At 33.0% G+C, this 26,417-nt stretch overlaps 2 protein-coding genes and 1 long non-coding RNA gene across 5 annotated transcripts; all 3 read left to right on the forward strand.

The window, feature by feature from the left end:
* The first annotated feature begins 283 nt into the window (after window positions 1-283).
* On the forward strand, window positions 284-3,192 carry LOC135135293 (uncharacterized). 2 transcript variants are annotated; one of them, XR_010281493.1, is made up of 4 exons: window positions 285-1,881; window positions 1,932-2,070; window positions 2,122-2,561; window positions 2,612-3,192. It is a non-coding gene; the product is annotated as an uncharacterized LOC135135293 (long non-coding RNA). The 2 variants fall into 2 exon arrangements; XR_010281492.1 differs by having other exon boundaries at window positions 284-1,881; window positions 1,932-2,561.
* Window positions 3,193-9,923: 6,731 nt separating this feature from the next.
* LOC135135113 (limbic system-associated membrane protein-like) lies at window positions 9,924-20,752 on the forward strand. Its single transcript, XM_064064106.1, has 7 exons — window positions 9,924-10,186; window positions 18,840-19,061; window positions 19,122-19,243; window positions 19,301-19,442; window positions 19,491-19,763; window positions 19,819-20,154; window positions 20,210-20,752. Exons 1-7 carry the CDS (start codon window positions 10,030-10,032, stop codon window positions 20,359-20,361), a joined length of 1,404 nt encoding a protein of 467 aa, XP_063920176.1. The 5' UTR covers window positions 9,924-10,029; the 3' UTR covers window positions 20,362-20,752.
* A 2,983-nt stretch (window positions 20,753-23,735) lies between these two features.
* LOC135134904 (endoplasmic reticulum-Golgi intermediate compartment protein 2) lies at window positions 23,736-25,558 on the forward strand. 2 transcript variants are annotated; one of them, XM_064063786.1, is made up of 6 exons: window positions 23,736-24,194; window positions 24,248-24,403; window positions 24,457-24,620; window positions 24,673-24,976; window positions 25,034-25,294; window positions 25,357-25,558. In XM_064063786.1, exons 1-6 carry the CDS (start codon window positions 24,071-24,073, stop codon window positions 25,482-25,484), a joined length of 1,137 nt encoding a protein of 378 aa, XP_063919856.1. In that variant the 5' UTR covers window positions 23,736-24,070; the 3' UTR covers window positions 25,485-25,558. The 2 variants fall into 2 exon arrangements, with proteins under 2 accessions (XP_063919856.1, XP_063919857.1); XM_064063787.1 differs by having other exon boundaries at window positions 25,034-25,308; window positions 25,357-25,449.
* The last annotated feature ends 859 nt before the right edge of the window (window positions 25,559-26,417 follow it).

The following is a 26,417-nucleotide window of genomic DNA, read 5'->3' on the forward strand; positions in this document are numbered from 1 at the left end:
GTTTAGATTAGAATTGAACAATATTTCAATTAAAGATGCAAAAGTTGATATTTTATGAATCCATAGGTGGTTGGAAGAATTGCAAATAATGTTGTCTGTGTATGTTTTATTGGCCCAATATCTTACAAAATTAAAAACATTCTTGGAGAAATATTAAACACGAGAGGCCAAAAGTTGCTATAAACGAAGTCATTCTTTTCATCTTTAGTACACTTTGACCCCATATGGATTCATACAAAACAACTTTCAGGCTCACAGTCCAAGGAGACATTAAATTAGTAACCCTTGTTTTAAGAATACCAAATCGTCTTTCAAATATCGGCGGATTGAGAAATTAATAAATCAAAGGGACAGATTTATAATTATGTTGTTTACTGTGGAGTATCTACGAAAAAAATCCAAAGACTGTGATTCCAAAAGTTAATTTAAATCAAATAATAGTTTTTATCCATAGCAACATTTGGGTTCATAATTACTGCTCCATTAAAATATTAAACTGGTTTTTCAAATTTCGCTTGTTTCTTGGATAAAATAATATAAAATACGAGAGGCCAAAAATTGCTACAAATGTAATTAATGATTATAAAAGAGTATAAGTAATTATTTTCATCTTTAGTACACTTTTGTCACACAAATTCATACAAAACAACTTTCAGGTTCACAACTCAAGCTAAAGTTAAATTAATTGTCGTTGTTTTAAGATTATCAAATTGTGATTCAAATACCGGAAGAAAGAAAAACAAATCTAAGAAACAATTTCATGGTGATACTATTAACTGTAAAGTACCCATGAAAAAAATCTAAAGAATGCGATATCAAAAGTTACTTTATATCAAATAATACATTTCATGCATAGTAACATTTGATCTTATAATTACATGTTTCGGAATAATGAGCTTCATATCTATCATTTCAAGTACAATTTTTGTTTTTGGAAATGAAATTCCAAGTGATTAGAAAATAAAACAGAAGCTCAAAAATGTATGGAAACGATGCATGACGTTCCAAGATATTAATTCCTAAAATTTAAAGCACACCCTTAAGCAAATATCCAGATTGGCTCCATAAGTAGAAAAATAATTTAAGAGATTAACAAAAACTTGTACTGCTAATTGTAGAAGTGCCTGTACACACAACCATAAAAGTAAATTTCTTACTCCAACTTAAACTGGTATTTTAAAATTGACATGTACGCCTTTCTTGGAGAAATATAAAAAGAGAGGTTAAAAGCTGCTAAAAAATAGTAATGTTTCTTTTTTCGAAATCGCGCAGTAATGTGCTTTTTCTATGTTCAAAAATCGGCACAGAAATTAAATGCGGTGTTGTCATATTAGTATTATCTACCTCCACAATTACATTTTACAAGGTTATAAATTGTTTTTCGGTTTAGCAGTAATTCTATACTCTTTGATAACCCTTTTTATTAGTTATTAGAAACACATCCGGTTTATTAATTTTATAAATATAATTTATTAACTAAATTTGCGCGTAATCTCGCAACGTCGCAACCTTGCATGGCAACAGCGGATTTCTTGAAGTGCAGCGACATTCTATGGCAGCGAACAATGTGTATCCACATAACCTGTAATAAGTTTTTGTTCGGTGCAGAAACAACCATGGAAAACATTATATGGAGAATATCTCATTTTGCATACGAGTATTTCGCTGAAAAAGAAAATTCTGTGAAATCAACATTTTGGGCTACATAGTCGTTGTTAAAGTCAACTCTGTTAATATAAAACAGCATAGATATAATCTAAGTACACCAAGTTCTCAAGCAAAAAATATAGGTTATGTTTCCCAGAAATCAAATATATTTACAAGAGAAAACTTACGAAAATTTTTAACAGAGTCCCGTGATTAATGTACCTAATGTCAAAGGTAATCTCAAAGAAGGTCAATCACATTGTCTATAAAACATAATGTTTTAGGTATATTTTTTATTCGAAGTTGTAGGAGTATGCGGAAAGGAAGAATTTGAACAATTTTCTTGTATCTACATAACCTATAATAAGCTTTTATTATTATTACAGAACAGATTATTAGCTTACATGCCCATTTTAAATGAAAGTATGAAGCATACCTCTTATTTTTCGGCACTTTTAATATTTTTGCTTGCAGAAAGATCTGCAGCAATTGCAAAATAGAGATGGATAGCAATAATAACAAGCAGTTTACATGCATTCGACCGAACTTGCAAAAACTGGCAGATAATATATCAAATTTATTACCTAAAAACTCAGCCACAGTTTATGAAAAGCGGTATGAATTTTTTTTTTTTTTTGCGCAGAAACAACCATGCAAAATATATGGAGAACACCTCATTGCATACGAGTATTTCGCTGAAAAAGCAAATTCTGTGAAATCTTTAACACTTTGGGCTGCATAGTCGTAGTTAAAGTCAACTCTGTTAATAAAAAACAGCATAGATATATCTAAGTACACCAAGTTTTCAAGCAAAAAATATAGGTTACATTGCCAAGAAATCAAATATATTTACAAGAGAAGACTTACCAAAATTTTTAACAGAAGCCCGTGATTAAATGTACACGATGTTAAAGGTGATCTCAAACAAGGTCAATCACATTGTCTATAAATCATTATGTTTTAGGTTTATTTTTTATTAGAAGTTGTAGGAGCATGTGGAATGGATAAATTGAAAAATAATGACGGCATTCAAGACAAAAACGATACGCTAATAATTAAAATTCCAACGTCTAAAACTGGCAAAGCACGAGAATTTACAAATATGTGTAAAAATATTTATCCAATTGAAATATAGTAAAAATACCTAATTTTAAGACCGCACCATACACCAGACAAATCATTATTTATACATTACATTTGGATAGTGAATGCAGCAGCTGCTGCATTGTACAAATATACCTGCAAACACACTGTAACAAATTATGCAGACACCTCTTTTGACTAAAAGATATATATTTAACTTTATCCATACGTTGTCAACTTTGTTAATAATTGCAATCTCTAACTTCAAAAGAAATATGAATAATCTACTTTGGTGTTTTATAGTAGTATTAAATGTTCATAGAATATAATTGCACTTACTACGAAGTAAGCTTTCCTAGTTTTAAGTTGTTTTCTTTTCTCTTTGATTATCTTAATTTCTTCAGCCTCTATGTGGCTGTTTTAATTCCAAAAAATTGTTTCTGAATAAACTGATTCATACCACTTTTTCTTTCTTTTACTCGAAAACAGTTTAAACTATAACTCCAAATATTTACCTACTTTACAACGTGTCAAGCATTCGGTTGTTGTAAATGATGCAACCATAAATACAAATTTGAACACTGATATGACAGGTTTGAGGCTAGGATGTGGTTTTCATATACTCCCATTACTTGTTGCCTAAATCTGGCGCGAGGCCAAAAGTTATTATTGACGTATATATATATATATACAAACTTTGCTCGTTTAATAGTATTAGATTAGATTAGATTTTTGTAGCAATTTATTTTTAAATACTTTTCGAAATATTGTAGCAAAAAATTTTGCCGATGATCCGAAAACATATATGTATTTGTAAATAGAAATGCGGTTTATAGCAGAAGCTTCAAAACACAGTGCCTTCTTGAAGAATAAATTCAGGAAAAGACCAGTACAGGTCACGGTTGATAAAACCGTTAATTGTTAATTTAGAAGAGTCGAGTGATGATGACAGTGACTATTTCGATCAATAAATAAGCAGTAGTAGTTAATAAGTAAATAGTTGTGTATGTCAAAATACTAACTAATTTGCTGTAATAAAAAATGATTGAGTACAAAGTTACTTTGTTTTTACTTAAAATAAAAAAATCGAAAGGCGCAGTTGTCGGTAAATGCAAAACTCAGTCCTGCCCTGTGCTTTTATACTATCCTCAAACATATTTGGCGTTTATGACTTCACACCAATTTGACTCCCATTATAATTCAATAGGCCGTCACAACCGGATGTCTTAAACCCGCTCACCGATACCTACCTGAAAAGACCTTTTCTGGTAAAAGCACAGGGCAGGACTGAGTTTTGCATTTACCGACAACTGCCCCTTTCGAGTTTTTTATTTTAAGTAAAAACAAAGTAACTTTGTACTCAATCATTTTTTATTACAGCACAACTATATATTTACTTATTAACTACTACTGCTTATTTATTAATCGAAATAGTCACTGTCATCATCTGATTCTTGACTCTTCTAAATTAATAATTAACGGTGTTATCAACCGTGCCCTGTACTGGTCTTCTTCTTTTGTGGAATGTCGTACACAATTGGCCCACATTTCGGCAGTTATTTTGGAAGCTTCTTCCCTAATTATGTCAATTGTTGCACTACTAAATTTTGGTGCCGTATTATTCCTTCTTATATTATTTTTCATTTGCGACCAGATTAGTTCGATGGGGTTAAATATACAATGGTACGGCGGAAGTCTAATCACCCTAAATCCACGATCTCGCGCCATAGCATCTATTTTATATTGTTTCTCAAATTTTCGAGTGTGTAACACTTCTAATAATTGTGTCTTTGTGTAATTTTCTTCAAAGTATAAATCATGTTCTGTAAGGAAATTTTGAAATTTGAAAATTTTAACAAACAAAATTACTCTGAGTCCGGTCCTTCGCGTCTCGACCGTCCCTGGCACGTCGAAAAGGTCTTTTCAGGTAGGTATCGGTGAGCGGGTTTAAGGCATCCGGTTGTGACGGCCTATTGAATTATAATGGGAGTCAAATTGGTGTGAAGTCATAAACGCCTTATATGTTTGAGGGAACTCTACGAAATATCAAAGATGGTTTTCAAACTGTATTTCTGGTTGCGTTTTGATTCTTGTTACGTCTTGAATTTTTTACTCATCGTAAAATAACCTTGCATAAGAAACTGAACCTTACGATCGGAAAGTACAAATACAAATTGAAGTTGGTGAAAAGGAAAATAGTGAACCTGTAACTACCCAAGACCAGTTGGCCTACAAACAAACAAAAAAAAAGAATCAATTTTGATTAACTATTTACTTAGAATTTTTGGTTAGCGCTTTGCCATCTATACGAAATTCCTAACATACAAATATATAAAATTTGACAACAATCGATTCAATAGTTTTGGAGAATATCTATATAATAAAAATTGTTATAGACAACAGACATAGAGAAACGGAGGACCTGCTTTTTCATACTCCAGGGGTCATAAATGTCGAGAAAACCTGAAAATAGCGATGGACTCTATTACAATACTTCTTTAGCTTAGGTGGTTCAGGACGTAACGAGGTAAGAATGCTTTCTGAATCGACTTTGAAATCTGTTTTCGTTGAACATAACGACAGAGTAATGGCGAAGACGTTATTTGCGGAATTTTGCAAATATAAAAAATTCTGGTACCGTTGTATTAATAAATTGTGGGATGTACAAATTATGTACAAGTAAACACAATAGAGCCAAAAATGTATAAAAATTTGGGTTACTTTCCCATTCTCCATTTACTCTAATATTCACGGATGGGGAGACAATTTAACCTGTTTTACACGTACAGTTGTGCAGATAGACTGCAATTTATAAAACGATTTAAACGGTGGTAATGAACACTCCTAGGTTGATTGCAAAGACACCCACTCATATTCAATTTAGTCTGTTGCAGCTCTACTAATTACCAATTAAGTGTAATCTTGAAAGTATGATCTCGAACTACGTAATGATAATAAAATTCACTTTACTTAATAAAATGTTCATAAAGAATATAAATAAAATCTTTGCGCGTACTGGTATTTAAGTTTTATAGACAATAGCGTTTTATTATAAGCTAGAGAGCGGATTTATAAGCACAAAAAAAATTAAGAATAAGCGCTTAAATAAGCACAACATTTTCAATAAAAAAGTTTTATTTTAAGCAAAAAAGCATTAAATAAGCATAACACTTTCATTAAAAAAGTTTTATTTTAAGCAAAAAAGCATTAAAAACATAATCATATTACAAATCAAAGAACACTTCTTAGAACTTTGGATAAAATATTATTACAATAATCCTAGACTTTATATTTTACACACGTATTTCAGTTTTCTTTAAAACAATTTATGATTGTAATATGTTCCAAGTTGTCCACTGTAAAATTTTTTCGCCGATCATTTAAAATGTGTTTAAAACTGGAGAATGTGCGTTCAACATCCACACTCGTTGTTGGCGCAAATTTGAATTTTGCAACTAATGTTGAATCTAACTCCAAATTTTCCACCTTCTGGCCTTGTAAAACACGAGCAACGTCGGAAAGAACACCGAAACCTGCATTTTTATTTAACATTTGGTCAAGTTTTTGAGATACTCTAGTACCAATATCGCCCCATACTGCGTTTGCTTGTTGTTTAAATTCTTTCACTAAGTTTATGGCATCTACCAACAACATGTTGGGTTTTTCTAACTTTTCTATTACCTCACATACGAATTGATAATTGCTTCTTAGAAAAGCTAGATCTTGTCGCAAATCTTTGTTTTCCAAAATATTTATGCAATCTTTAAAATAAAATGTGGCCTGTAACCATGTTCCCCACCTCGTTATAATCGGCTCTGGGGGCAATGGTATGTTTGGAAATTTTTCCTTAAAATCTTGCACTCTTAGTGGGGCTTTAACAAAAATCTTTTTACCATTTGCCACTAATTTATTAACAGTAGGAAACTGCAAACGTATTCCTTCAGCCACTCTGTTTAAACCGTGGGCAATGCAAGTAGAGTGAATTTAATTGGGGTACAATATTTTTAGATTATTCCCTGCTTTCAACATATAACGAGCTGCATCCGAGATCATCAATAAAATTTTATTCGCCGGTACGGTGTTTGGCAAAAATAGTGACGTAAGACTGTCATTTACAAATCTGGTAATCGTATTGCCATTTGTTTTATCCAACATTTTCAAACTTACTACATACCCCCGACTAGGGAAATTTTCATTTAAAATTCCAACAATTAAACTTGCCACGTATCTTCCACAACTATCGGTTGTTTCATCGACAGCGAACCATAAATAATTATCTCCAATACGATGTTTAATTTCGTTGTAAACTTGTTGAAACACTGGGCCTACATAACTTTTTCGGAGAGTACTTTCAACCGGAATATGTCGATTGCAGTGTTTTTCAAGGAATTCTTGAAGAGGGCCTTTCTCCAATTTTTTTAAAGGTATATTGGACTGGATCATCATTTTACATAAATCGAAATTAAACTGAAACGGCTCATCTTCTGTGGAAGTAGATGCAGCAGATTCATGTATGGTCTGTTGTTTAATTTTAGAAACTTCAAACATTTTCTTCCTTTCTACATTTAAAGAGTCGTTCTGACATGTTGCGTCACGTTATATTTTTTATCACTTTGAATCTAAAACAATGTACATATACAGGATTAACAAAGGAAAATAGATTAAAAAAATTAGTGGGCTTACGGTTTTCACACAAGCTCTGCAGAATATTTTGTTGTCTTTTCTAATTTTAATTCTGGAAAATCCCTTATCCACTCATCCGGCGTCGATTTTACTTTCGGCATTCTTTTAAAATATTAGTAATATTACCAAAAAGAACTCAACATGTAACAAGGGAGAACCCCGTATAACACTGTACTACGACATATGCGATAGACTGATGGTTGTGAAATAAACGGTTCATTTACTTAAAAGTTTCCATTAGATAAATTTTAAGGTAGGTAGTTGGGTACAATAATCCTTTTTTCTAGAAAAACGGTCTTGCCGCAAAATGCCGAAAAAAAACATCTGGTTAAAAGCTTTAATTCATTATCAACGGAAGTAAGGATTTAAAGTTATAAAATCTATGGAGTATTTTTCCAATCCTATAATAAAATTTGATTACCCAAACGACCGGAACCTATTCACAGAAAGGGTCTTGAGTAAGTGTACTTCAATGGTCAAGTCCAGGTAAAATGCATACGATACGATACGGCCAACTAACAAGTATTTGTCATCCCGACAAGGCCGGCATTGGAACAAAATATGCATTAAAACTGATATTCGTCGAAAAAAGCATTAAATAAGCATATAAGTTTTAATATGCATAAAATTGAAAAAAAAGCTAATAAGCATAAAAAAAATGTGTCAAATGACTCCAAATTGTATCATAGTTACGGATATAAAAAAGTTTTGAAGTGCTTACATTTTTCACAAAAAGCATTAAACCTAGAAATCCGCTCTCTAATTATAACGCAAAAGTGCTTCAACAGATAATTTATTAAACTCAAATTTGAAACGCATGTCACTTCAAAATTTGTACTCTTTACTCGTATAAAACAGACACTACTATACTTGTTCAGATTTTAGTGATTAAACGAAGTTGATTCTCAAATCCTCTTTCGTCTGTGACAGGGATAACAGGGAAGGTCGTAACTACAGTATCGAATAAAATGAAAAAGACAGCAATCAGTTTTGCAGACTTGTACGCAGCTCATCACAACACATCACTTTCTGTCAAAAAAAGTTCCCACAATTTTTGTACGAAAACAAAGGACAGAAAGATATATCTATTTCATTTGCCGTAAATAGCTCTCACTGTCTACTTCCAAGAGAGATTTTGTGATCTTTACTTTACGAATCTTTATTCTTATTCATTAACATTAACTTACTCCTTTAGCTGAACCTTTGTTGAATGAAACATTGCAGTTTCTCATATAGACCCTACATAACGTATATTTGGAATTTTTGCAAGGCACTCTACAATGATTTATTAGTGATCCTCCTCTCTGGAAAGTTGATGACGTCATAAATCTATTAATATATCTTTGTTAAAGATATGTTTCTAAATGTTATGTTTGCCTTTGGCGAAGTATTTTTATTTATTAGAATTGTTTATAAAACATGACTCGGTAAAATTAATTAATGAAGCAAATTTGAATCTTGATTAAATTAAAAATACTTTGTACAATGATATGATTTGAAGTGAACTGCTCTTACTGGTAATTTAGCACATTGATTTGTATATAGTATAGATCATGGTATAGACTGCTTATAGGGGATGTCAAAAATGGTCAATGTATGAATGGATTTAATGTTTTTATTTTTTTTCTCGAAAGAGTCCATCTTATATTATTTCAAAAATAAGTACTTTAATTTCCTGAAAATCGTAAAACAGGATAGTGGTGTGTTAGAGTTAATTCGTTAAAATGAAATGTTTACGAAAATTAATAAATCAATCTTTATTAAAGTATACGCTCGAACAATATCTAACACGATGGTGCTTCAGGTGCAAGGGAAATTCTGTCTAATTAATTTTAAATCAAATTTTATTTCATTATCGTATTTTACATATGAGGTTCTGATTATAACACACATAACAGCACACTCTACACACAATGGTGTACACACGCAGAGTTAACCAGCGTTCCTAAAATTAGATCTTGCTATGCTACAATAATGTTAATTTTATTACAAGGAGAATGCAAAAAAATCGCAAATTGGACTTTATGTGTGAGTTACAGCTATGATTATCGGACCTACACCACGCAGACAAGAATTAACTTAATAAGATATGAATAAGAACGCTTTATTCAATTATGTTGAATTGAGATACAATATCAAATTGGAGTTATTGCTTAAGTAGTCACATGTGGTTTCTCTTTCCTTATTATGAACTTATACAAAACTATAATTATGTAGCATGTGATCTAAGTGGTTTTTTTTGCGAAATGTAAATTCACTCTTCACATAGTGGTACCTCAGACATTAAACATTTAAATTATAAATAAGACTGATAATTAAATAAAACAAAACATAATTTTGTTTAAAAAAGTTAAAATTAATTTTTTGTCATCTATTAATTTTTTAATTGTTGTACACTTAATCAAAGTACGCAATTGCTATTTTTAATCCAATAATCCACTGACAAGATTACATTAATTGAGACAGAACTATTTTAAAATGAATAGCCCTCGGCCCCTGGTAATTGCTGACTACTCTTACATCTGCCATAATCGGCTTTGTCACTTACAAGCGCTTCATTGATGTAGTTCCTTTTTTTAACACGCATCTACGCGCACCTACACACGACAGAACAATATGTATCATAATTTATTTTTATTTATAGTTGTGGTGATTAGTTCCTGTAGTTTGATCAGATGTGATATGGGTGATTTCTTAAGTGTACCCACAACAGTTAAAGCACAGGAAAATAATACTGTACTTCTACCTTGTTATCTAAACACGGCTTCTAATGGTAAGATTTTTTTGCTGTTCTTGCAATGTATGCACGATTACACAAAATTATTATTTTTTATTAAAAACAAGTTTTTAAGTACTTACATGTTCGATAATAAAAAAATTACGTTTATCTATGCAGTTAGTACAGTAAAATTCTTAAATAACTTAGTTATACGCTTTTTTGTTGGAGATCCTTACGTCGAAGGAAGCTTATAATAATCAAAGTTTGCTAAAACGAATTGTAACACTATATACTTTTATTGACAATGCGTTTATGCACCAGTTATTTAACTTATTTAACATCACGTCATCAGATAAAGGTGTTTTTTACACAGGACGTCCGGCATTTATTATATTTCTACCTTTATTAAAGGACGAATGGGACAAGTGGTAAATAAACTATATGCTCCACTGGGAGAATAACAAAGTTTTAAGTCACAATTATAGTCTCACAACAAACACTTTTCACCTACAAATCATAAAATAATTCAGATAAAACTGTATATTAGAAATATTAATGATGTACAAATATGTAGATTTTTATTTTCTAATCAACAAAATTTGTAAGCATTTTTAAAAATTATAGTACAAAGTGGATAATATTACAAAAAAAATTGAAAGTGTAAATTTAATTGAATATGAGTGTAACCTAAGGTAGTATTGTAGTCGAGTCCATCGGGCGATTGGTGCTTTCATGTTTTCTCGACGTTTAATAATCCTTAAAAGTACGATAAAATAAATCTCCCGCTTTCGTCTACGGTCTGCCACCGAGTTCATTTTTATTAAGCAGATAATACCCGAAATTACTGGACCGATTATCAATATTTCATGTACTTTAGACATATGTACCATGTATGTATATGGTAAAACGCTAACCAAAATTTGGTTAATCAACCCCTTCAACAATGGAATGGCGTCATCTCCAAAATTTACAATAGTTATACCTGGTTAAGTTATTTAAACTTTATAAAATATGATACATCTGAATTTATGGTTTTTACCCTAGACATACAGTAAAAAAAAACGAAAACAGACTCCAATTTAACTCTGAAACTACAAAACCAAATGCTCTGAAATTTTGCAAACGTTTTAAGATTATAGAAACCATTATAGGAAGAATATATAGGAAGTTGATCAAAATTTATTTTGTCGAATTTCTTTAAATTTATGAGTGTTTGCACTAGACAACTAGTTTTTTGGGAAAAAAACCGAGTGTGCTTAATTAATTGTGTTAAAGAGAGAAAATCAATCGAATTTTATTTTCTTTAAACCCAAATGACGTCGGTCATGTATCTAACTTAAACGTGATAATAGTCAAATTCTCTCGAAGTATAAACAACGAAGTTAAGCATGTACTAAGAAATTGGGAACACATTTTTTCTCGTTGGTTATCTGTTTTAAATATATGTATGTTTTTCATATTGTATGCACTTGTTTGGAATTTACGTCCTCGTGGCGCAGGCACTGCGGAAGTGTTATTTACGCCACTGGTTTTTACTTTATTGAGGTGATCATAAAACAGAAATCGAAGAATCAAATTTTATAAATTTTCAAAAAAGTGCTATTTGTTGGGATATACTTCAAGGACGAAGAGAGTCTATCGAAAAAACCTTCGACCAATTTTTCTTCTTTAGTGGTGAAATTGTAGTACATTTTAGAGTCATCTAATAAGTAATAAGTATAGTTGTCTAGGAATTCATACATTTTGTAACATTTAAATCTAAAGTTTTCATTACATTTCATAAAGTAAGGGAGTGTTTTGAAAGCCTAAATAACTCACGAACCAAAGACGTATACATATATGAGCTTAATGCAGAAGTTATTAAATTTTGAAAAATTTTCTAATCATCCCAATAACAAAATTGATTAATGAGTGTATAAGTAAATTTATTTTTCCCAGCTGTTTTAATCATACCAATCTATAAAAAAGGAGATCCTGAAGATTGAAATAATTTTCGTCCTATAGCTATCTTGCCTATACTGTCAAAAATTTGTGAGAAGATAATTGTTCAGCCACTTTCGACCTATTTAGAAAAAAACGATCTACTCTCTAAACAGCAATTTGGTTTTAGGAAAAATTCGTCCACAACACAAGCAATAATGGAACTCACAACTCGAATCATCGAAGCTTTTGATAACAAAAAATATTACTTAACAATGTTCTTAGATTTAACGAAAGTGTTCGGGTTTCGGTTTTACCTACCAACCGCAACCCTTGTCAACAAGCGTCCCCAACTTTCTCTTTTACCTGCAATCTATCGCTTCCGATTTTAACAACTTTGTACATAGACTCCGAACTGTCAACAACAAGTAAATACAGTGTTACACAGCACATGTTTGTGTATCATTTATATCAATCTTTTTCGGTACGTATGTATGAATAACAATCATACATCCAACATTGGTCCTTCGAGCCGGATCTCTCCACATGTGTGATCCAGTGCTGTGAATTCAACAATAAAACGCGGTGGTGCCATTTTTCGACGCCTGTATCGGGAGACGTGATCTACCGGCCATCGGAGTTCCCTACCGGACAGGAGAGCAGCGAATCCAGCCCATCCAGTCGTTTCATCCAAGGTTCCAAGTGACCTTATCACGTTTTTGGTAATTTTCGACGCCTGTATCGGGAGACGTGACCTACCGGCCATCGGAGTTCCCTACCGAGCAGGAGAGCAGCGAATTCAGCCCATCCAGTCAATTCACCCAGGCTCCAGGTGATCTTATTACGGTTTTGGCAATTTTCGACGCCTGCATCGGGAGACGGGATCCAGCCATTGGAAATTCCCAACCGGACAGGAGAGCAGCGAATCAGTCTAGCCGTCCCAGGTGCCAGAGGGCCTTATTGCGGTGAGTGGGTTCCAACTATTCCTTTTCTTTATCTATTTCCGGTCAAGCACGCATTCGACCGTAATTGCACGTCATTTTATTTAAATTTCATTGGCAAGTACCATTTACCTTGCCCGAACTGTACCAGTTTTACGTATTTCAACTAAGCGGTTTTTCAAATGGTTATGACGCGTTCGCAAACTTTCGATGCTCCACACATGGCAGGCGCGGAAGGTGACGACAATGCCGAAACATTTTCGGACTCAAATCCTACACCAGAGGATGCAGGAAATTTACAAATTTTATTCTTAAAAAGAAATCGCATTCACGACGAAATATCGCGTTTCAAGTTGTGGTTTGAAACAAACAATCTAAGTACATCCGCTTCTCGACTAAGAGTAAGATTGCGCGATTTTGTACGTATTAAGGCTCAGTTTGACAAAATCCATTCTCAGATTGAAGCTCTTGATGACGCCACCCCCGATTTAGAACAAGCTACCACAAGACTTTATTTTGAAAACGCGTATTACGATTTATGTGCAGATGTCGAAGATGCTATTGAACAAAAACGCGTTAACACATCTTCACCTGCACCGCAAGGTAACGCACCTACGAGCACACCGTCACCATCGGTGCAGTCGCTCCCGATTGTTATTAAACCGTTTAGCGGAATTTATACTGAATGGCTACCTTTTTATAATACACTTAAAACACAAAAGGTGTCTACATTTACAGCGGCAGTAAATCGCAATAGTACACAATCCACTTGTTATTTTTGTAAAAAATCTCATTTAATTTACAACTGTGTTACCTTTTTAAAACTCAGTGTTTCGGAAAGAAGGTGTCAGGTAGATAGGTTGAAATTATGTCAAAATTGTCTCAAACCATCGCATACGTCCGATAGCTGTAAATCTATGGCATGTAAATTATGCCAATTGAAACATAATACACTTTTACATAGTGACCAACCCTCCCATTCAAACGATGATAAGTCGCTCACAGCTCCTGAAACACAACATGAGAACTATTTTATTAACAATGCCACTCAATTATCCAACGGACGATTTCAAGTCAGATTAACATTTAGCAAGTGTTTCCCAATCTTGAGGGATTCGAAAGAAATCGCGCTTCAACGATTGTACTCATCGGAACTTAAGTTCGCAAAAAATATTATGTTAGAAATCAACTATCATAATTTTATAAAAGAAGACATTAATTTAGATCATATGCTTTTACTAGGTTCATTTACAGAGCAAAAAATCGAAAGTAAACCCCATCATTTTTTGCCTCATCATGCGGTTTCCAAAACTGACGGGGTCACTGAAAAGATTTGCGTAGTGTTTGATGGGTCAGTTAAACCATCAGTCGGAAAAAGCATAAATGCTTATCTCAGTACAGGGTCAAAAGTACAAAACGACATTTCCGATGCAATAATTCGATCTAGGACGCATGAGGTCGCTTTTACAGCGGACATTTGTAACATGTATCATCAAATTTTAATTCATCCCGAAGACAGACGATACGAAAAAACTTTGTGGTGGGATGATCCCGTGCTTTACCAAGCACGTGTCACTTTAGCCAAACGGGCTTCGAATACAAATTTGCTGAATGATTTGACAACTAACCACATCAATTTTCATTTCATTCCGCCTTCCGCGCCACATATGGGGACTATCGGGGAAGCAATGGTCAAATCTACGAAAAGTCAGTTGAAGCGCGTTACTGGTATATTTTTATTTAATTTGCAAGAAATGCAGACGTTGCAAATACAAGTCGAAACGTGTTTGAATTCGTACCCGTTAACCGCCATGTCCAAAGATCCAAATGACCTGACTCCTTTAATTCCCGGTCACTTCCTCGTTGGAACCCCTCTAACTGTTATTCCAGAGGATAACGTCACCACGGTCTCAACGAACCGGCTCTCCAGGTGGCAACAATTCAGCCGCACTCAGCAGCAATTTTGGAAAAGGTGGACGATTTGGTGGTCTTTAAGGAAGACCACACACGCCCGCTTATATGGACCACTGGGACGCGTTATTACTGTTCATCCCGGTCTACATGCCCCCATTCGCGTAGTGACAGTGAGAACCGCGCATGATGTGATTAACCTGCAAGTGACTAAGCTGTGTGTGCTTCCGACATAAACAAATGTGCAGTGTCTAAATTTACCCCTTTTTTTCTATATGTTCTGTACTCTATTTCATTGTCAATGTATGCACCTGTCATGTAGACACATATTATGTATTCCATATTTGCAATTGTTATACTTTGTCATGTTGAAAGTTAGTTCTTTCAAGGCGCCGGACCATGTTCGGGTTTCGGTTTTACCTACCAACCGCAACCCTTGTCAACAAGCGTCCCCAACTTTCTCTTTTACCTGCAATCTATCGCTTCCGATTTTAACAACTTTGTACATAGACTCCGAACTGTCAACAACAAGTAAATACAGTGTTACACAGCACATGTTTGTGTATCATTTATATCAATCTTTTTCGGTACGTATGTATGAATAACAATCATACATCCAACAGAAAGCGTTCGATTGTGTGTCCCCTAAAATACTAATTAGCAAACTAATGCACTACAACTTTCATGATAATAGCATAGTTAATAAAATCCTATTTATATTCTAGATATCAAAGAGTTAATCTTAATGGTTCAAATTTGGTGTACCGCAAGGGTCGATACTTGGGCCTCTTTTAGTCTTAATCTATGTAAACGACTTGCCAATCTATATAACGCATTCTGATTTGATTCTTTATGCGGACGATACAACCTTGAGTTACTCAATTATAATCAAGCTGTGAGTTGGTTACAGTCTAATAAATTATATGTAAATAAGGATAAAACAGTAACAATCAATTTTACTTTGAAAAATACTACTGATAAGAATAAAAAAAACCTAAATTTTTAGGAGTTAATATTGATACTACTTTAACATGGCAAAAACATACAGAATACATAGCTGGAAATTGTGTAAAAACATAATACTTAATGCGGAATCTTGGAGCCAGCGTTTCGAAGCCTATATTTAAAGTAGCCTATTTTGCTCTTGTACAATCACACTTAGATTACTGTATAGTAAGTAATATGGGGGCACTGTTTCTCCGCGCTAAAGACTCTTCAGGTTACAACGAAGATCTATCAGAATTTTGGCAAGTGCACTTACACGGAAGATTGCAGAATACACTTCAGAATTTTAAAGATATTTACCCTGCTTATTTATCTATAGGAGTTTAACGTATTTACTAGAACATAATTATATTAATTCATTTAGCTTCACAAGTTCAAACCACTACTATCCAATCCGAAATAACTTAATCTGTCACCAAAACTTCAGACTAAATAAGGTGAGAACTCGTTTTAATTATATCTGCATTAAGTTTTATAATGCCATACCCTTCCACTTCAGGAACAATTCTCAGATAGTCATTAAAAAAAGCATCAAAAAATATTTATTGTTTAAGTCCTTTTACTCGATTGAGGAATATGTACATAACGGTTTTTCAGATTTTGATATGGTTTGTAATATAATAACATATGAGTATAATTTACGTTAGTTAAGCTTATAATTTAGGTAATGTATTTTCTGTTTCTTTGATGTGTGTTAAAATACTTTGTATTTATTACACAAATATATGTTTACGAAACACGCAAGCACAAACAAAATAACTCAATTATAAAGTTAAAGTTTGTAGAATTTACGTTTACTATTTTTCTTTATAATGTTTTGAAACGTCAAAACCCTTCCGAAATCTGCAGTTGAGTATAAATTAGTTATAACTTATAACATAACCTACCTATCATTGTTTTCCGCCCATGTTAAACTTCGGATTTACCTACTAAGTACTGCGGTGTTGTCAGTTGTATTTTCAAGGTAGAATGCAGTGTTGGTGAGACGATATGTAAACAAATGAAGATCTTTAGAAACGTATTATGGGTATCAACAGACAAATAATCTACTCAGGATTTCTTTGTTTAACCGCTTCTAGGTTTTCATGCCACAGATCCATTTTCTTGGAAAATTTTTAAACAGATCTTTTTTGATATTTGGAAATTTTATTCTGAATTTTTTCGGTAAAACAATTGATATTAGGCGTAGCAGGACTAAGAAGAATAACTTCTTCGGTGTGTTTTTTCATCGGTATGATAAAGTTAAGTTGCCTGTAATGTTTAAATTTGTAAATAATTTTACCTCTTACATTACAATTTGTAGTTCTTATTTTCAAACGGAGTGGACTCGAAATGAATTCTGGAACATATAGAGGGTCTATAAATGATTCACACATCTAGCACGCATTGGCAAATTTTAATTCTTTTAAATTAAATAATTTTGCCGCTTGTAAGAAAAAATGTTGTACAGAAAATTTTAGTTTTAAAATTAACATTTAAACAAGCCACAATAATGTTAAAAGTAGCCTCAATCTTGGTATAAATACAACTTAACCCTTTTTCAAAAGTATTGCGAAGAATTAATCATTTATAGACACTTTGTATTTATAAACATTCTATCTTTGAAAACTAAAACCGCAATTTTGTTACATAAATGAGAAATTATATATTACTGTCTTTAAAATATGCATTTAACTTAATCTTAACAAAAAATATTTGTGGAAAAAATCAAACATAAAATATGAAAAACATACCAAAAAATCGAGGCTAAATTTTCAGAGTAATTTTGAATTTTTTTGGTCTGTAACGTGAAAGTTTGTGGTATCATCTCATCTGTTTTCACTGAAAACAGTTTTATATCAGATTTTGTAAATGAAAAGAAAAACTAGAATAAAAATGAATACAAATTCATTAGGTCAATTATTTCGCCCAGGCGATATTAGTTAATTATTTTTAAGACGCACTCCATCTTTCAAGGAAACTGGAGTTTACGTTTATATTTTCTTAAATAATAATAAAGGAACTCTCGATTTCCTTTGGTTCTTGTAGAAGTTTGTTAAATAAGGGCTAAGACATTTTTAAGGTAACCGCGACCTTACGGTGGCTCATCCGTGATGGGAACGATCATACTGTCTTATTAAGCTGAGATCTCGTCGTTTCGACGTGCTCATTTTTACATAACTACTCAAATTTAAAACAAAAAAATTCTTTCGTTCAAAAGACGGAAACGCACTGATTACGTACCTAAGTCTGTCACTGATTGTGATTATACAAAATGAGTAGTATAAGCGAATGTATTTTTTGAAATCAATCATTCATTAAAACAGAATACCAGTTTCAGTCGTCTCACTTCTGCCAAAAAGCAATTCCAACTTGTGTAAGAATTGCGAGATTGATCACAATAAGCGAAATATTGGTCACAATAAACAGAAAAACTGTAATGCATTGGTATTGCGTGGGCCCGTTCCAAGCCTTTTTGATCACACTAAGCGGTTGATAACATTAACCGCGGCGTCTATTGTATTCCGATTGACCTCTGACTTCTGGTTTACAGTAGAGTCGAAATACTGCGAAAAGAATATATTGAGCCATCATTATCTGTCACTGTCTTGACCAGTGACGTTCACGTCAGAACGCAATGGTATTCTGATTCTAAAAAAAATATAATACCTATATATTTTTTAAATTAGATACAGTTCCTGTGCTCATTTAAAGTCTTCCCCTAAATTCGCAACTGGCCCATCCGGACGCTTTTAAGCTTACTACAGCGACATATTAGTGTGTTCTCAAAATATTTCCACTCTATAATTTCGGCATAACAATGTATAATTTGGGAAAATAAAACTGATTTATTTTAAGTTTAAAGCATAAAGAAAATTCTGTCGTTTTCATAATTTCAGTCTTTCCTACTTTACTGAACAAATCTTAAATTATATGTGGTTATTTTGCAGACGGTTCTTTCATTACGGCAATCAAGTGGTACAAAGACGATGATCTTATTGTTGATAGTGCTGATGAAGAATTGCCTCTTCCAGAAGGTCATATGCTTTGGGAAAATGGTTCTTTAGAAATATTTCGAGTTACTCCAAACGATACAGGAACTTACATATGTGAAATTATTAGACCAGAACCGTGGTCTCCTATCAAACAGCGTCATGCTATTGAAGTATTACGTGAGTCTGAGTAGTCATAAAAAACTTACAGTAGTTTTAATTGAGACAACATGTCCACAGATCCACCGTCCGTAGAACCTTTTCCACCTGATGGATTCTTACAAGTTAAACTTGGAGAAGAAGTAAGAATGTCTTGCAAAGGGAGCGGTGTTCCATATCCAATCATAACTTGGTATACGCAAGTACATAGATATCAAGAATGTATTTATCTTACAAATATTAACAAAATATATTTTAAGGGAGAAGAAATAAAACTTCTTAACCACAGAGAATTATTAAAATTTACAGCTTCTGATCGTCAGATGGCAGGGATTTATGAATGTAGAGCAGCCAATGGAGTAGGAGAACCAGCTACAGCTCAAATTGAACTGAATATAATTTGTAAGTAAGCAAATTTGCCCAAAACAACGACGAGAGAATTTTTTTTAGATCCTCCAGAATTAATGACATCTAGGTCATGGATACACACTGCGCCTGGACACCGCGTCCAACTTGAGTGTAAAATCTCGGCAGATCCACAAGCTACTGTTACTTGGACAAAAGGAGATATTCCTGTTCCTTTAGATAGCAGAGTTGTATCTTTAGTTGATGGAGATAAATATACATTACTTATTAAAAATGTTCAAAAAAGCGATTTCGGAATTTACACGTGTAAAGCCATCAACGAACTTGGGCAAGGCGAACTTCAGATACAGTTATCAGGTAAAGAAACGAATTCTTAGATTTGTGCTCTTATTTTGCATGCCATTTCGTTTAGGTGTCCCGAACCCTGGAGTGTTCAAAAAAACTGATGATAAAAATATAAATTCCAAAAACTCGTATACGTTAATTTGGGAAGTTGATAGCTACACGCCCATTATTGAATATAATTTGTGGTTTCAACCTTACAAACCTAAAACTGGTTTAAGTAAACCTGAGTGGACCAAGTTAACCATCCCTACAGAACACAGTAGCTCTGGCCCTGTTTATTCAAAATCATACACTATCAAGGGTTTAAAAGAAAAAACCGTCTATGAAGCACTTCTCGTATCACGAAATAGATACGGATGGTCAAAACCATCACCAATTTTAAGATTTGCCACTCTTGGGGCAGGTAATAATAATTTTAACCAATATTGACAACAATAGTTAACGATTTTCTGTTGTAGATTTAACCGAAGAAATAATCACTCCTGTACAGCATCATACTCAAGACAACATCATTCCTCTAGATCTCAGTTCTGCTTCCAAAATTCATCGCTTGCACATATTTAGTTGTTTGGTTTCGTTTTCAGCAATAATTTATTGTTTCAATTTCTAATAAACTCTTACAAAAAAATTGGCGTAGCTCAGAGGTAAAACTTCTGCTTCATAGATCCAGGATCGACGGAATGAAATTAGCTGGCGGCGCATACCTTTTCTTTCAATTAGATAAGATTTAATCAAACTTTCATTCTTTACTTCCCGGGCGTAAGCTAAGGAAGTATTGTAATCGGGTCTATCGGGTGACTGATTTTCATATTTTCTCGATCGGTCATGACCCCTAGAGTACGAAAAAATGGGTATTCCGTTTCCGTCCGTCCCGATTTTTATTAGACAGATAATCTCCGAAAGTACTGGGCCGATTGTTGTCAAATTTTGTATATATTTATATTAGGAATATCATGTAAATGGTAAAACGCTGATCAAAATGTGTCTAATCATTCCCACCAACAATCTGATGACGTCACTTCGAAATAGCAGATGGTAAATGGGTTTTAAATTGTATAAAATAACATGTAGTTTATTACTCCCTGTTGAGTTTTTGCCCAAACCGTCCAGATTTTTGAAAAAAAAAAAATCAAAATTATAAAACAACATTTTGCAGTTTAATTTTGAATCTGCAAAACCGAATGCTTTGAAATATTGCAAATGTTTTAAAGTTATGTAATATATTTGCTTATCCCCTCCAAAAAAATGATGACGTCAGCTCAAAATTTGGGCGAATAAATTCTATCTAAAATGTCCAAGATAGGATGAGTCCATACTTATGAGTTATCATTCCATTAATATTTTTTGAATTTGTTGATGCAGGATGACACAAAAAAATTAATGAATGCGTGAATTATTTTAATGATTTAATCAGGAACTGCAAAACCGAATGCTTTGAAATCTTAGAGATATTTTAAAGTTATCATAAGCATGGTAAATTTTTGATCAAAATGTATTTGCTTATCTCCCTAAAAAATTAATAACGTCACCTCAAAATTTTGCTGAATAAATCGTATGTATGATAGGAGTCCATACTTGTGATTTATCACTGCATTAATACTTTTTAGATTTGCTTGTACGGGGTGTCTCAAAAAAATTAATGAGTCAATATATTTTATTCACAATCAGTATGTAATATGTCACTTGCTAACTTTTTTGAAGTTTGAAAGTGAGGAATTGTCTGTCATTTTTACGAACCTCGTTAGAGGTCGACAAATTTTTTGCGAACCTCCACGCCAGTGACGGCTTGATTTCTCTAGTATTGTTTGATTTTCAAATAAATTGTTCCTTAGATATTCACTTCTACCCCAGCGTATGGTTGGATAACAACCTAAATAAATCTACAGGTGCCCAAATATTGCCTCAAATAATTTAACAAAAAACTTGACAAATTATAATGTCAACTTTGACATGCAACGCCTCCTATTATAATTATAAAATGAGTGAAGTGAATTTTTATTTCTACAATACTTATTTTTATTCATAATGAAATGATTGTGAATAAAGTACTTTGTATACATACACTCGGTGGACGTGTTTTATTCCCGCCTCGGTATGTAATATACTATTACAATGTCCGTACTTGTGCCGAGACGGTTTATACGGATATACTTGTGATGCTGGACCATCAGGCTCCCGAAGTTAAGGAATCCCACACACAGTAAACTGCACACTTTGCATTTGCATTAATATTTTTTGGATTCCCTTATACTAATACATTTTGATCAAAAATTTAGCATGCCTACGAGAACTTTAAAATATCTCCAAGATTTGAAAGCATTCGGTTTTGCAGTTCCTGATTAAATCAATAAAATAAATGCACGCATTCATAAATTTTTTTGAGTCACCCTGTATAAGCAAATCCAAAAAACAGGAATGGGATGATAAATAACAAGTACAGACTCATCATATTTTGGACATTTTAGATAGGACTTATTCGGAAAAATTTTGGGCTGACCTTATCAAGTTTTTGGAGCGGATAAGCAAATATATTTTGATTAAAAATTTATCGTGCATATCATAACTTTAAAACATATGCACGATTTCAAAACATACAGTTTTGAAGATTCAGAATTAAATTGCAAAATGATGTTTTATAATTTTGATTTTTTTTTCCAAAAATATGGACGTTTAGGGTAAAAACTCAGCACGGAATCATAAACTACATGTACAGGAGTATTTTGTTTATAAAATTTAAAACCCATTTACTATGTACACATTATTGGTGGGGATGATTAGACAAAGTTTGGTTAGCGTTTTAACATCTACATGATGTTCATAATACACGTACAAAATTTGACAACAATCGGTTCCGTAATTTCTGTCTAATAAAAATTCACACAGACGGCAGATACACAGACAGACAGACGGAAACGGGAGACCTATTTTTTCATATTCTAGGGGTCATGAAAAGTCGAGACAACTTAAAAGTATTGCGTCAGGCGATGGACGCGATTACAATACTTCCTTCGCTTACGCTCGGAAAGTAAAAAGGGGCACCAAATAAATAATTGCATTAGGTTCCTAAAAATCTAGATTCGCCCCTGGACGTTCTCTTGAACTTTGCGCTCTCACGGCACAGGGGCTGCTGGTTTTTACTACATAGACATTTTTAAATGTAGGTATAATTCAGGTAGTAATGACCTATTCAAATTTGCTTAAAATTGAAAACAAATTTTTATCCATAATATTTTCCGTGTTCACCAAAAGAAAAAAGTTTCCTAAAAGTTATCTTGATCACGAAAAAACTACATCTATTGTAGATGTGATGTTTTTTGTCATTTAAAAAGTAAGTAAACGTAAAATTTCCTCTTACGACAAAATAGCACATTCGAAGCTTAAAATTTAGTACATCTGTTAAAAACAATTGCCAAATATTATAACTATATAGAATACACTCAGAATTGTTAAATATTTATCCATTTTTGTAAAGATATTAAGATTCGACCGTTAATGTTATAAAACGTTCAGGGCGCGACTGTCGGAGGGTTCGTTAAATCTCTACTACTACAACTCTAATACTAATTGGTACGAAAACTCAGGACAATACAGTCACACCCATGATACAACGAAATCTACTTGCAAACTTGAATCACATATTACCATGTTTTTAATTTTTTGGTGTTGAGATCATATTTATTCTAAGAGGACTTTAAATGTATACTAATAAAATTGTAAGCCATGTAGCGTGCCTACAGAATTTCCTGTGCTGCCCCAAGCAGACGGTCTCTAGCGGTCGTATCTGTATAATTTATGGTTTTAGAGTCTTGTGGGTTCCGTTCTTTGACTAAGGTTGTAAAATTTTATTAGTATTAATGATATCTACTCATCCAGACCAATTTTTAGTTTTTTTTGTCGGTGCATTTCGCAAACATCCTGTATATTTAAAGTGGTCTTACAATACACAAGTTACACCGAACAGCCGCTTTACATATGCAACCAGCAATACCAATACAGCGAATAATTGAGTTGATGTGGCAGACACCCAGACACACACTATTTAAACGTTTTAGCATTTACTATTTATGCATTAAATTACTGCCGTGTAAATTGATTGTCGTTCAGGTTTAAGCCCCTTACTGCATGTGTCAGGGGTTCCTCTGGCATCTGAGGTGGTGTTCCTTAGTATCAAGTGTATTCTACTAAGGTTTCTAACCTAAAAATCGGCACTATTTGTTTATAGTGTAACGTTCAACGTTGCCTGATGCTGGTATTTACATTTATTTAATACATATTTTCGTTTCAACTGACAAGAATACCAAGTAATTTTTTTATTAAAAATGGAAACCGAAAAAGTAACCATGCTAAGATACAGAGGATCAAAATTTAGTAAAGTTAAAAAGATAGATATTTTTCCAAAAGTGGAGGAAACGTTTAAGGAAAAGTCATCTGTGGGCGGAACCTGTATGTTGAACAATGTTGTTTCAAAGCACGACTAATATCATGTTTTCTAATAGTTTCAGTATTTAGTTTTATTTTAATTGTTTGGCTAGTGTACTCTGAGACTAAATATTACATGGATAGTAAATTTATTTTCAAGTTTTCACCAGATGTTGATTTTGATGCAAAGTTAAAAATTAATGTGGATATTACAATAGCTATGCCTTGTTCAAGTAAGTATTCTTCACATGAATAAATTCTACCAACTTTATTCTGTTTTGTCCAGATTTGGGTGCTGATATTTTGGATTCCACCAATCAAAATGCATACAAATTTGGGTCTTTGGAAGAGGAAGATACCTGGTTTGAGCTAGCACCAAATCAAAGAGCTCATTTTGATAATAAGAAACACTTTAACTCATACTTAAGAGAAGAGTATCATGCTGTTAAGGTAAATTAAATTCTTGCTGCATCAATGCAATTACCACCAACTGTTCTATCAGGACTTGTTATGGAAGAGTAGTTTTTCGACAATGTTTGGACATATGCCAGATAGAAATAAAGTTCCAAACACTCCACATGATGCTTGTCGAATACATGGATCTTTAATCTTAAATAAAGTGTCTGGGAATTTTCACATTACTGCTGGAAAAAGTTTAAACCTGCCTAGAGGTCATATACATATAAGTGCATTTATGAGTGAAAGGGACTATAATTTCACTCACAGAATAGACCGTTTTAGCTTTGGAGATCCTAGCCCTGGAATAGTACACCCTTTAGAAGGAGATGAGTTAATAACACACAATGGTAAAGTGTTATATGATGTTCTGACCAACAAGTACTAAATAATTTTATTTCATGTAGGAATGACACTATTTAATTATTTTATTGAAGTAGTACCAACCAGTGTGAAAACATTTTTAACTACTGTAGATACATATCAGTATAGTGTGAAAGAACTTAACAGACCCATTGATCATGATAAAGGTAGTCATGGCATGCCAGGAATATTTTTTAAGTATGATATGTCTGCATTAAAAGTCACTGTAAACCAAGAAAGGGATCACTTGGGTATGTTTTTAGCAAGATTATGTTCAATAATTGGAGGCATATATGTATGTTCAGGTATAGAAAAATCGGTAATTCAGACAGCATGTTGTATTTACAAGTAATGTGTTCATTTTCAGGGTTTCTAAATAATTTGGTGCAATTTTGTTACAATTTTATAATGTGTAATTGGGGACGCCCAACAAACCAAAATGAAAGCAATTTAAAATCCAACAAAGTTCCTGATGTTGTACCTGTTGCTTTGTGATAAAACTTTTTTATTTATTTAACCTTGTTCTGTTGATAATTCTTGGATACTATTAAAATGAAATGATGTACATAGTTATACGTGTATTTTTGTAGTGTATAGACACTGATATACTTAAGGTAAGCCAGATGCCTGATTTGTGTTTCGGTTAAAGTATAATGCGGGCGTGTTGCACATCCGTTGCTGACGCCAATTTTGTATGACACAAAACTTCGCAAAACTATTAGTAGGTATGTCGCAAATCTACTGCTACTCAGTATAATATACCAAGTGTTTAATAAATAAGTGAATACATTTTGCATAAAGACTTACTATATCATTTTGATATACTAACCTTAAAACGTTGCATGACTTAAAAATGTTATACAATTTCGATTTTTTTCACAAAATCTGGGTATCTAGGGTAAAAACTCAACTCAAGTAAACCACTGACATAGACGCCAGACATACAGATGGAAACGTAAGAATTATGTTTTCACTGAACTCCTCGCCTCTAAAGTACAATCTTACGTCACAGTATCTTACGTATATATCCAATGTTTTAGAAAAAATAGAAATCTCTATTATCTATAATACCAGCCACAGTGTAAGAAAAATTAAAGTTAGCCAAGAGGGGATCGAACTCACAATCCTCGCCTTATTAGCACAGCGCTCTAACCAACATAACTATACTAGCGATCGATTGCGTTTCTCTTATATTAGTTAGTATAAAAGGTTGTTTTATATTTTTTTTTTGCAAAAATTTCGATGCCTTGAGTAAAAAATCACAGCAGGTTCTTAATGTATGTAATTTAATGAAATTTAAATAACGTTTACCATGCAAAATTTTGAGGTGGCTTTGTCAAATTGGTAGTGGGGATGATTAGACAAATTTTGGCTTGTCTTTTTTGCCTTCTACATGATTTTCCTAAAATACCATGGAAGTAAAATGTG

This window comes from Zophobas morio, unplaced genomic scaffold (genome assembly GCF_036711695.1).
Source record: "Zophobas morio isolate AGI-343-1 ecotype UQ-CSIRO unplaced genomic scaffold, CSIRO_AGI_Zmor_V1 ptg000024l, whole genome shotgun sequence".
Classification (NCBI taxonomy): Eukaryota; Metazoa; Arthropoda; class Insecta; order Coleoptera; family Tenebrionidae; genus Zophobas; species Zophobas morio.